Source organism: Balaenoptera physalus (assembly GCF_965194825.1).
Source record: "Balaenoptera physalus genome assembly, chromosome: 7".
NCBI classification, from domain to species: domain Eukaryota; kingdom Metazoa; phylum Chordata; class Mammalia; order Artiodactyla; family Balaenopteridae; genus Balaenoptera; species Balaenoptera physalus.
Window position 1 is genome coordinate 95,757,474 of NC_138886.1, and position 13,473 is coordinate 95,770,946.

Genomic DNA, 13,473 nt, shown 5'->3' on the forward strand with positions numbered 1-13,473 from the left:
CTGTATCAGGGAAAGACATTACCAGTTGGAACTTATCTTGTACAATTTTTGTACATATTTTATAAAGTTCAAGATTTAATGCATAGTAGAATATCTTCATCCGCTTAATTCTGTCCTTAAATAGAGATAAAAAAAGAAATGATTTGGGCTTTTTACCATTTGGTTTGTACCATATTAGAGTATTAAAGTCAACATTAGAAAATTTATAAAAGAGTTTTGTTTTTGCCATTAATTTATCTAACTCTATCTAAATTTCACATCATTGCATGTTAAACATGAGAAAAAAATTTAGACAGTTTTTTTCCCTTTGACAAGCTCATATTATGAAATCTAATAATGTTTAGACAGATGTTATACAAATAAAAACAGGTGAGAATAAGGACTTTTTCTCTTTTTATATTAACCACCTTAACATCTAGTATATTAAGTTACAAGATGTATTGGCAAAAGCATAAAGGGTTCAATTAAAAGAAGGTATTATTTTGAACAAAGAAACGTTTTAACATAGGATAGATAGAAACTGACAGTCAAATGAGTTTCTGCAGCCATATCTCTACTGCGAACTACAGTACCAGGATGAAAACAATTAGAAACAAATGGAAGAACATTATTGAACAATCTGAATACATAATGCATTTTTAGCTGCTACAATAGTAAACTCTAAAGTTTATAGAGTTACAGGTGTTTAATTTAACCATGCAGGCTAACATATGATAGTGAGAAATCACCCTGCATCTTTTTTCTTTTTAAATTAAAACTAGTTTAATTGTAAAGTTCCAAAACAATGAATGGATATTGCTCCAACTTGTATCCAATCTCCCTGATGGGATTCGTGTACCTAACAAAGTAACAAAGCTTCATCATCAGTCGTTTCATTTTTCAGCATTGCTTCTAAGCAAGAGTCTGATATCTGGGCAGTGTGGACAATACCGCAGCGCTCACAGGGGCCATCGCGATTACTTGGTCTTACTCCAGGGTCTGCTGCACTATATGGTTGTCTGAACCTTTGCCCTTGATCGGAGGCAAGATCAAGAAGAGGTCTGGAACAGTCATTCGCGTCAAAGTCTGAAGCTCCTTCAGAAACTGGACTCAGCATTTCGACATCATCATCTTCTTCTCTTCCATTTACCCCATTATCAAGTTGTCTCAAAGGGCTCTGGTTCTGACTTATGGAGCTTGATCGCCCTAATGTAAAACGTACCCAACGTAGCCCCTGAGTCATACGACTTAGCGCACTTGTGAGCTGGTGACGCGCCGGACTCACACTTGGGGGTTCCGCACTTGTCACATCCCGTCCGGTTTCTGTGTGACCACCTCGGGTATTCTGAGTGGAGGAACTTCCACTTGCTCCCACTGTTGCTTCTACCGCTGTTGTGGGAGGGATTTTTTGAGGCAAAGGAGCTGCAACCCCGCCAGATGCTCCTACCGTATCTCTTCTCTCATTTTCTGTGTCTGTGTCGTCAGATTCCACAGAAAACAAACTTCTGTGAGTATGATTTCTTTCAGGTTCTCTGTTGGTACTCTGACTAGGGGCAACCTCATCCCCATCTGCTGAGACCAGAGCCAATGACCCTGAATGGCGTGATCTTGCAAAATTAAAAATACGATTCCAGATGTTGCTGGATCTGCCTGCCATAGGAAGTCTGATTGAAGTAAATCCAAGCTGAGACCGTACAGCTAGCCTCAGGTTTTCCAAAACAGAAGCCTGTGGGAAAAAAAAAGAAAGAAAGAAAGAAAGAAAGAAAGAAAGAAAGAAAGAAAGAAAGAAAGAAAGAAAGAAAGAAAGAAAGAAAGAAAGAAAGAAAGAAAGAAAGAAAAGATCTTAAAACAGCTAACAACGAGGTATTAAGATGGAAAACACCCTTCTATTCAGCATGTGTTGTGGATGAAAGTTCTATTACTCATTTTACGGTCTATGGAGGATGAATTAAATTCTCTCATCGATACAGGTTCACCTCACTCCAGAATCTAACCTATAACTTGAACCACTGTTCACTGTGTTTAAGATTTTCTCGATACTTCATTTTATATATGAACTTTAAAATGATGTTTAATGCCAATTACAACAGCAATTTTATTTCAAAACTTCACATAGTAATCCAATCCTAGAAATGCACCAAAGATGGAAAATAAAAGTATTTGATACTTCTTTAGCTACGAAGATAGAAGAGTCTCTACAATAATTCTCTAAATGACCTAAAGAAGTGTGAAAACTAGGCTGTTTGTTTTTTTGTTTTAACACAGCACAAGTTAGACTTGATTTACAAGGATGAAACCTTCCAAAACATGTAAAAATTATATCTCACAGTTGGTTCTCAAGGATTTGTTGAATGAGTGGATATTGAGGATATCCATAAATTGAGGATATCCATAAATATTTATTATAAATAAATACAAATTTATTTATATTGTCATAAACAAAGGAATTACTGTATTTGTAATGCAGCACAGGAAACAAAAAGCCAAAGAAATTAACTTGTTTATAGCCCTATTCAATGGTATCTGAGACATTTGGGTTCCTTCTCAATCTTAAAGATTTAAGTCTTGGGCTTCCCTGGTGGCGCAGTGGTTGAGAATCTGCCTGCTAATGCAGGGGACACGGGTTCGAGCCCTGGTCTGGGAAGATCCCACATGCCAAGGAGCAACTGGGCCCGTGAGCCACAACTACTGAGCCTGCGCATCTGGAGCTTGTGCTCCGCAACAAGAGAGGCCGCAATAGTGAGAGGCCCGCGCACCGCGATGAAGAGTGGCCCCCGCTTGCCGCAACTAGAGAAAGCCCTTGCACAGAAACGAAGACCCAACACAGCCAAAAATAAATAAATAAATAAATAAATAAATAAATAATAAAAATAAAGGAATTCCTTTAAAAAAAAAGTCTTTAAAAAAAAAAGATTTATGTCTTATTTTCTACAGCTTCATGTTAAACATAAATTATAACCTTATTCTTTGAAAATTGGTGATTTTTAATTAGTGCATATGGGAGGTGACCATATTGCCCAACTGAAAGAAAAATCATCTAGATTTTCTTTTTTCTAGATGAATGACTATCGGAATTAAAAAAAAAAAAAAAAAACTACAGTATTTACAAAAACAGTCTTTAAGCTCCATCTAGTGGTTACAAAAAGGAGTAATCAAACTTGGAACAAACACAGCTTTCATCAATCTGGCATTTAGTATTTAAAATACAGTATTTCCAAGAAACAATGGTGAATTGATATACTCCCTTTCAAAAGGTGATACAGTTTCCCTCCGCCAAAATGAATGGCTCTTGCCTGTTCCCCCACAGAAAAAAGGAAGGGAAGAGAATAAGAAGATGTGATAACATATGTTTTCCATCTCTGTTTGTGACTGGTATTGAAGTAAATCCAAGCTGATACCGTACAGCTAGCCTCAGGTTTTACATATAGATTTGTGATTTCCATATACACCCTTTGAACATAATCCCTGGAATATAATTCACAGAAAGCTAAGAAGCTACTATCACAGGAATATTTCATAGTCTAGCCTTAGTAAATAACAGATTGCCAATAAGAAATCTGAATATCAGCACATAAAATTTACTATATAAATGAGTAAGAGTTTTCACCAATTGGGAATGTAACTATAAACTAACTGAAAAAAAAAAAAAAAAGTGGCTCACATCCCTATGAACTCCATAGATTTGGTCCTCTTCATTTGGCATTCACGTTCTAAGGCTTTGTGTGAGCACTGTCATTAAATCCAGCAATGAATACAAGGCTCTTCAGATATCCTCCACTTTTATGCAGCTGCCACCCACAATGCCTTCAGCACACTTCAAAGCCGACTTTAACAGTATAGTCTGTCAGTGAGATGAAGCTCTCTACTGGCTTCAAAGTCTGTTTAATTAAATGATTGCCAATTTAACATTAGATTCTACAAGGGGATCTCATGATTGTTTTAGGAATAATTTTATATACTTCTTCCATTTATGAAGCAGAAGAAAAGGATTCTTCAGAAAGGATCGCTATTTTGAATGAGTTGGTAATCAGAAGATTATTTTTCTTTTTAAAAACAAATAAGGAAATTTGATAATTTATTACCAAAAGTTTCAAACATAAGAGTGTAATCTCATTAACTGAATAAAATCGAGTTTACCATTTGCAAACATATTTTATTTTAAAACTTTGTTGAAGCAGAATTCCCTCACAAGGGTAAATTATAACCCTACAAAAATGCTGTAGCAGGTAGTAAAGAATTGAAACCTTACCCAAAGTGAGGTCTGACCTTTGCCCTTTACTTCTGGGATGAGACCTCAGACCTTGGAATGTCAGCTTTGACAGGAGTGTCATTGCATGGAGACTTGGGCCAGCCAGAGAGTAGCACCGCGTTTTCGTTGGAGGCTCTGGGCCACACCAATGTGATGTAGCGTGGGAGAGTTGAGTCAGCAGAATCAGTCAACCTCTGGAGAGGCTAGAGACTGGGATCAGCCACGTGTGCAATTAATCATGCCTATGTGATGGAGCTCCAGTAAAAACCCTGGACACCGAGTTTGGGTGAGCTCCCCTAGTTGGCAATGTTTCGTGCATACTGTCACACACCTGTGTCGAGAGAATAACACTGTCCTGACTTTATGGGGAAAAGACAATTGGAAGGGTCGTGTTTGGTACCCTCCTGAACCCTGTCCTACGTGTCTCTTCCTTTGGCTGATTTAATCTGGATCCTTTCCCAGCAATAATAGTTACACCAGCTTATACTATTAAGTAAAACAGCTTTCAATGAGTTCTCAGTCCTTCTAGTGAATTATCAAACCTGAGGATGGTTTGGGAGCCCCGGAACTTAAAATTGGTTTTAGAAGTAAGGGCTGTCTTGTGTGGACTGTGCCCCCTCTAACTTCACAGTTGACTAACCTCTTGAAGGTAGCCTCAGGATATAGGGGTGGGGTGATACATAGTGGAGTGGGTGGATGGAATTAACCATCCTCTGAATTCCTACCTAAGAAGAACCCTTCCCCATGGCAGGGACAACAATATATAAAAGCCACAATGTAGGTTTTTCCTATGTTGCACACAAAATTCCAACCAGTGGAAGTTCTGAATTACTTACTTAGCAAATTACATCAAATTCTCACAAAGATTTCCTAAAAGACTCAAATAAGATGACCCACTGTAATTGGAAACCTATTTAACAAAAAGGAAACGGTCTTTCATTTTGAACAGAATTCAATTACTGGGAAAACAATGTTCATCAATTTTTCTTAATTCTGATACTGGGAACAACTTTTAGAAATGATTCTGGATGAATTTACATTTTAAATGTAGAAACCTTAATGCCCTTAAGAACCCTGGGCACAATTGTAAGCATTGAAAAAGAAATTAAAAAAGAAATTGCAGGGAACTATATTTGATATCTTATAATAATCTATTATGGAAAAGAATCTGAAAAAGAATATATATATATATGTATAACTGGATCACTTTAATGTACACCCGAAGTAAAAAATCACTCACAAAAATTTAAAGAATTCAGAAACATTAATAAAGAATGAGTTACTATTTAAAGAAAATGATATGAATTTTTAAGCACTGTAAAATCCAGCTGTGAAGAAGTTTCCTCTCAAGTCAGGTAGAAATGTTAACTTAATTTCAACAACTTTTATTTTAATCTAGCATATTACTAATCTATTACTAAGCATATCAACTTTAGTATTTCTTTTTAAATCTTTGAAATAGTTCAAGTAGAAAATAAGCTGTCAAACTTTACTTTTGAATTTTAACGCACTAAATTATCCTAAACAGTAAAATGCTTAAGAATCACCTAACCAAATCAGAAGTAAAGAATGAAAAGTATACTTCTGAATTTGTTAAAATACAATGAAACAATTAGAGTTGACCCTTGAACAACATGGGCTTGAAATGCACGGGTCCACTTATATGTGGATTTTTTTCAATGGCAAATACTAGAGTACTACATGATACATGGTTGGTTGAATTTATGGATGTTGAGCCCCAGACACAGAGGTCTGACTATAAAGTTACATGTGAATTTTCACCTGCACGGAGGGTGGGTGTCCCTAGCCCCCTCGTTGTTCAGGGGTCAACTGTATAATCTCAAATCCTCCATATATTTAATTCTTAACTTGACTGCAAAAATTCTGACACAGTCAAGGATACTTTACCATTATATACAAGTATAGATTTCATTTTAAGAGGTACGGAAAGAGAAATAATAAGTTGCAACATACCTGATTAGGTGGACAAACAGGAAAATCTTCAACTGGTGGAATTAAACCCTGAGCAATCAATTGTCCATAAGAGGGAGGAGCTTCTCTTCTTAACAATTCTGCTTCCACTCTGGACAACTGTGTTTCAAATGATCTTTGAGAGAAACAGGGGGATGAAAAGGATTAAAAAAAAAGGCAAGCCAAAACAGTAATTTTTAAATTATCAACAATTAAAACAATCTGAATTTTAATATACTTGTTCATTTGTAAAGCTTACTTAGCCAACATTTGATGAGTATCTATACTACCCTACACTGAGAACACAAAGATGAAGCAGACAGTTTAGTCTCATGAGGTTTTACACTAGGGGTCTGGATCACTAAGTTTTAATAAATTAGATATCCCCGTAAAAGATAAAAGTACTAGATCTTTAAACCCCTAAGAACATAGGGGCTTGAGACTTGAGGTGAAAGTATTTGAAAATTCTTAGAAGACACTTTATTCATCAAGTCCAACACATTTACTTTTCAGATAAGGAAAAGAGTGAAATGAGTCACCAAAACCCTTTCTGGAATAACTTGTTCTTAAACTCAAGACCTCTGGTCTTCATTGTACTCTTATGTTGCAATGTAGTAAAACATTTTCTGGCCATTTATACTGAACCAAAGATAAGATGCACTTGGTTATTGTGATATTGTGCATCTATTCTTAGCTGTCTGGTATGTGACTTCTTTGTTGTATCTATCATTTGTAATTCTCCTGGGACTGACGGTCATGGTCTCCACAGGAGCTTTCTAGAAGGCCTCTCTGCCATCAACTTCTCCCAGGTCCAGTCTCTCCTCTACCACACAAAAGACAGCTCTCCCTGAAGGCCACCCTTTAACGCCGAACCACTTCTTAACTGAGATCTTCGACTTTTATACCACTTTATTTTATAGCTCTTACAACATTTATATTTTTTGTCATCTAATTCTACCCAACAGTTCCTTCCTTCTAACTGTAAACTGCCCATGAGATTACTCCTACGCACTTCTCTATTCACCTGTATAATGCTTTCAACACAGAAGGTTCTCAAATATCTGGAATTGTTGAATTAATATTTATAAAAACCGAGGTTAAAGAGCAACCACCGAGAATTACAGCTTGCAAAATTCCTGTAAGACAGATTAACCTGAAAACAGGAACTGATAAATACTGATTGGCTTTTCTCACCTCATAACTCTTAGTATTTATTTGTTTTTTAATGTTCTTATTAGGTTTTTGAGTCATAGGCTTTTCATAGTCATTTTATAAATCATAAGAAGTATTTATTTCTCAACAATATAACAAAAATATATTGCTAATCTCATTAAAAAAAATGTGTTGTAAATATTTGGGCCACGCTTTTACTGTAGAGAGCATAAGCACTATAGTTTTGTCTTGATACTGACCTTCGTTCAAACATTCTCAGAGAATAAAGCTTACAAGTACATCCCAAGGCAATGAGCAGTAACAGGCCACAGATATGGCTCCCTATGACGGCTGCAGTTATGACTCGGGTAGGCACGATTACCGGGCAATTCTCCTCGTCGCTGCCATCGCCACAGTCGTCCTGAGAGTCACACACCCAGCTTTCAAACACACAACGATTGTTTTTACAATGAAAATTTCCTGGCTGGCAAAAAAAGCAGTGTTTTTCATCGGAGCCATTTGGGCAATGATTCTGGTAGTTGCAGCGATCAGAACGAGGGTAACAGACGCCGTTCCGGGAACATGGGAACTCTTCCTTTTGGCACATGGTACAATTGATTTCATCCCTTCCGTTTGGGCAATGCCAATACCCATCACAGCGCTGCTGCGCCGTATAACACCCCCAGTTCCCTCCGCAGGGTATTTCCCATGGCAAACAGAAGCCGTCTACTTGGTAAGTAGCATTAAATCCCCTGGCAGCGTTGACTTTATCGGCACAGAAATGTACCCTTATCTGTCCAGAAGAAGACACGACAGTGAGAGGCGCATGAGAATCAAAAGCAGTTAACACACGCAAAAGCTTGTGTGGAGTCTCCTCTAATCCATCGTATATTTTGACATAATCACCATAACCAGTACCATCAGGTTTAAAGTCAGTGAAGCGTAAGATGACTTTGCGATGATCACCAGTGTCTATTAACCAGGTGCAATTGCTTCCAGGAGGATAAAAGTCTGGATAATTGGGAGAATTAAAAGTACCATAAAAATATTTTAACCACTGCCCGCAAGTTGGCACATCACACTCTATCTCATCTCCAAGGTCAAGGCAGTCAATGTTCCCATCACATTTTAAAGATTCGGGGAGGCAAGTGTAAACTTTGGTAAACCGAGATAGACACTGGAACTGGTTGTAAGCACAGGGTTGGAAAGCGGCCGATGTTGGAGGATTCACTTCTTTGGCACAGATCTCTTCATCAGAACTATCTCCACATTCGTCCATGTTATTGCATTTCCAGGCTGCTGGTATACACTTTCCATTACCACAACGAATCTGGTCAGAAGCACAGTTTGGTTCCTCAGATTTCCCTGGGAGGACATTGGGAGGAGGGAGATGGAGAGATAAGGAGGGAAAAACATACTCTTTAAAGGGTATGTAACAGCAAGTGGCATTTTTATCATAAATGTTGATTAGCCCAAATGATAGTTGGGCTTGATCAAAAATAGGTTAAACTCTAATGACAAATTAATATTGGCTTACTGATTACTCAACAATTTATTAAACACTTATGATTTGTTCCATGAAGATCTCTACAGCTGATCTAAAGAGAAAAGACCAATCCTGTTTTTGCAGAAGCTATTTTACTGCAGAACATTTAGTAAAGTGATGTAAGATATATAAGTTAGTAGGATGTATTGCCTAAGAATTTCAAATACTCTATTGTATAAACATTTTGCAATGAAGAAAAACTCCTCTATAATAATCACCTTTTCAAATCCAGTTTTAATATTCTTTTTGAGTTGTTTATATATATTATATATATATATATATATATATACACACATACACACAATATTTTGCTTTGTGTATCATAGCATATTTTGCAAGCCCATTATTTAGACTCAAATTTTTGCTAAGATTATCATAAGTTAACTTTATTCTATTTCTAACATTTCATGTAACCACAACATGGTACTTCCATTTTATAATTTCTATTGTTTTAATACAACTGCAAAATATTTTATGAATCTGAGCTAAAGGTATAAATTTACTCAACAAAACAGTAGGGGGAAGAAGAGAGAAAAGAATTGAAATGTTTATAGAATTCTGATTATCTTAGTGGACTACCTTAAATATATAACAATAATGAGGTAGGGAAAGAAAACCAAACATTAGATTCCTACAGTCCACACGGATGATGTCGGCCAATGCTTACCTCTCCATTAACAACTTTTATTTACTGGCAAATAGGTGACAGAAAATGTGCTTCAGCACCTAAGTAAATATTACAAAGACTGTGCTTTTAATAAAAAAGAGAAAAAGCAGCATATGTTGCTAAAGGAGACCATGTAATTTCAGAAAGTGTAAAATGATTTTCAGCAAAAATTTACATAACTCTAATGCTCTGAGTTCTTCATATTTGTATGATCTGCTCACTCTTTTTGGATATAGTTTAAGAATTAGCATAAGAAGACTTCTGATACTACAAACTACGAAAGTGAAATTGATTGTCTTTTCTTTGAAGGTGTAAAGACAAGGGTAATGCACACACAAAAATACATTCTGAAGTAACTTGCAGGATACTGGTAAACACTTGAGGGGAAAAAGTTCCTTTTAAAATAAACGTATTCAAAATATTTAAAAAGAAAACTGACCTTAGTTTGTAAAATTAATCATTTTATTAGGATTATACAAAATGCCTTTTGGAGACCCGGATCTACGGCACCTGAACCTTTAGCCTCTAATTTCTCAATCTCAGCTGCCTTGAGGATTGAGTCACAATTAAATGGACCTTGTTTAGAAGGCGAGTCCCAAAGTGACTGAGCAGTAAATACTATAGAATTCTGTTCCATATCTTTCTTCTTATTTAAAAACACACCTGAAAAGTATGCCAGTCTGAAACCCTTCCTAGAGATACTGTCATCGGAATGGAACCTGATCCAGACGTGGTCTTGTGAAGAAATATATGGTGGTGGGATTGTAGAACCACAGGCTCTGTAGCTTTCAATATTCTTGTATGTTTCTATCGTCAACCAGTCCAAACTGCATCTTCTGGACCCTTGAATATCAAAATCCTGAAAACTACAAATAAAAAGTCAGAAAAGGCTACTGAAAAGGAAATTTTGGAAAAAAATTTCATTAATAATACAAAGTAACTGAGGACTTTATTATAAGCCTCCATATATTCACTGATTATCCTGGCTCTTCTAGGCCCACGACTATATCATCAGCAAATAATAATACTGCTTCTGTGTTCCTAACATTTACATCTCTTTCCCAGATTCCAGAACAATACCTCTTCATAAGTAACACGAAATTCCAAAAAAACGCTAAAAAACAGGAGACAGTTGGCACGATGTTTCTTTGTCTTCTCCCTGTGTGTGTTTAGGAAGGACCACTTCTAATTCTTAGCACCCTAAATTGTTCTCTGTTTGAACCACTCCATAATTCGATGAACTGAAAGACATAGAGGAAGTCTGCCTTCTCTAGATTAGACTGGTTCATCTGCTTGCTTAATGAGTTTACAGCTTACATTTTCAGGAGAGCAAATAGCAAACCTGAGCCAAGTAAAAAAGTTAAAAATGAACAAACAAAAAACTTCTTCAGTGAAAAGTCCCTGAGTTTGGGAATACTTTTCTACATAAATGATTTATAACCAAACGTTATCTTGTGGTTCATAAAATATGGGCATGAATAAAGGGCAGAAAAGTCAAATAAGAAGCACATACAAAATTAGCCAGTGCTATGAAAAAAGAAAAAACAAAATAGCATTTTCTACTAACATGTCTCACCGAAAAGTGAGATTCCTGCCTTAAGCCAAGTGATGATAAAGTTAATTATCCAAGGATTATTGTACCAGGATAGTTCCTCTTTAAATATTCTGGGGGCTTCCCTGGTGGCGCAGTGGTTGAGAATCTGCCTGCCAATGCAGGGGACACGGGTTCGAGCCCTGGTCTGGGAGGATCCCACATGCCGCGGAGCAACTAGGCCCGAGAGCCACAATTACTGAGCCTGCGCGTCTGGAGCCTGTGCTCCGCAACAAGAGAGGCCACGATAGTGAGAGGCTTACGCACCGCGATGAAGAGTGGCCCCCGCTTGCCACAACTAGAGAAAGCCCTCGCGCAGAAATGAAGACCCAACACAGTCATAAATAAATAAATAAACAAATACTTTAAATATTCTGAGTAACTATAACAAAGGCTGACAATTTGACTGCTTCCAGTTTTTCACTATTATGAACAATGCTGGAATCCTTATACATGTTCTCTCCACACACACATAAGCAAGTATTTCTCTAGGACAAATTTTTCTAGAAGTAGAATTGCTAGGTCAAAAGACACAATTCCACTTTAAATTTGATAGCAACACTGAGAAAAATGTTTATACCAACTCACAATTCCACCAAGTGCGTATGAAAAAGCACGTTATACCCCACAACTCTGGCAAAATGCAACATTTTATTTCTAAAGATTTGTTGCCAGTTAGGTGGATAAAAGAGATTTATCATTGTTCTAGTTTGCATTTCCTTATTTACTGAAATTGAAACACTTTTTCCTATGTTTATTAGCTATTTCTATTTCTTTTTCTGTGAATCACCTTGTTATATCCTTCGTACCTTACAATTTGTTCTTATTTAAGAGCTCTTTATATAGTATAAACGTGTATCTATTTGGGGCATGTATGTTATGCAAGATATATGTAGATCCACTCAAACCCTCATTCTCTCCAATAGTTGGTGCTGTCAGTCTTTCTTAATGGTATCTTTTACTGAGAAGTTTTTTTTTTTTTTTTAAGTATAGTTGACTTACAATATTATATTAGTTTCAGGTGTACAACACACTGATTCGATGTTTTTACAGCTTATACACCATATAAAGTTATTATTGCATATTGGCTATATTCCCCTGTGCTGCACATTACATCCTTGTAACTTATTTATTTTATACATAGTAGTCTGTACCTCTTAATACCCCTCACCTATCTTGTCCCTCTCCTTGATCTCTGTATCTGTGAGTCTGTTTCTGTTTTGTTATGTTCGTTAATGTGTTTTATTTTTCAGATTCCATATAAACTGAAAACATACAGTATTTGTCTTTCTCTGTCTGACTTATTTCACTAAGCGTAACACCCTGTAGGGCCATCCATGTTGTTGCAAATGGCAAAGTTTCACTCTTCTTTTATAGCTGAGAAATATTCCATTATATCACATCTTCTTTATCCACTTATCTGTTGATGGATACTTAGGTTGCTTCCATGTCTTGGCTACTATAAGTAATGCTGCTATGAACACTGGGATGCATATATCTTTTCAAATTTTTTTTTTCATTTTCTTTGGATATGAAGAGTGGAACTGCTGGATCATCTGGTAATTCTATTTTTAATTTTTTGAGGAACTGCGTACTGCTTTCCATAGTGGCTGTGCTGAATGGGAGAAGATATTTACAAATGATATGTCCAATAAGGGGTTAATAATCCAAAATATACAAAGAACTCATACAACTCAATATCAAAAAAAACAAACATCCCAATTAAAATATGCACAGAGGATCTGAACACACATTTTTCCAAAGAAGACACACAGATGCCAATAGGCACATGAAAAGATGCTCAACATTGCTAATCATCAGGGAAATACAACTCAAAACCACAATGAGATATCACCTCACATCTGTCAGAATGGTTACTATCAAAGCCATGTTGGCAAGGATGTGGAGAAAAGGGAACCTTTGTGCACTGTTGGTGGAGACGTAAACTGGTGTAGCCACTATGGAAAACAGTACAGAGATTCCTCAAAAAATTAAAAATAGAACTACCATATGATCCAGCAATTCCACTCCTAGGTATTTACTGGAAGAAAAAAACACTAATTAGAAAACATATATGCACCCCAATTTTCATTGCAGCATTGTTTACAACAGACAAAATATGGAAGTAATCAAAGTGTCCTTTAATATACTTTTTTTTTTTCACACACACACACTGTATTTTATTTTTACAAGAGATAAATAGACTGACACCAAGCATTGTACATGGATGACCACAACAAAAGCAACAATGATTGCAATTACCAAACATGAAACACACTCATACTATGTCATAATATTGACATTCAGTCCAGTAATCC

The 13,473-nt window shown here is 36.4% G+C and overlaps 1 protein-coding gene across 1 annotated transcript; it reads right to left on the minus strand.

The window, feature by feature from the left end:
• Nucleotides 1-295: 295 nt before the first annotated feature.
• Nucleotides 296-11,610, minus strand: LOC309665211 (low-density lipoprotein receptor-related protein 12-like; the record flags this gene model as incomplete). Its single annotated transcript, XM_082471409.1, has 5 exons — nt 296-1,705; nt 6,203-6,335; nt 7,612-8,716; nt 10,228-10,430; nt 11,555-11,610. The coding sequence occupies 5 exons, from the start codon at nt 11,608-11,610 to the stop codon at nt 839-841; spliced, it is 2,364 nt and encodes a 787-aa protein (XP_082327535.1). The 3' UTR covers nt 296-838.
• Nucleotides 11,611-13,473: the final 1,863 nt, after the last annotated feature.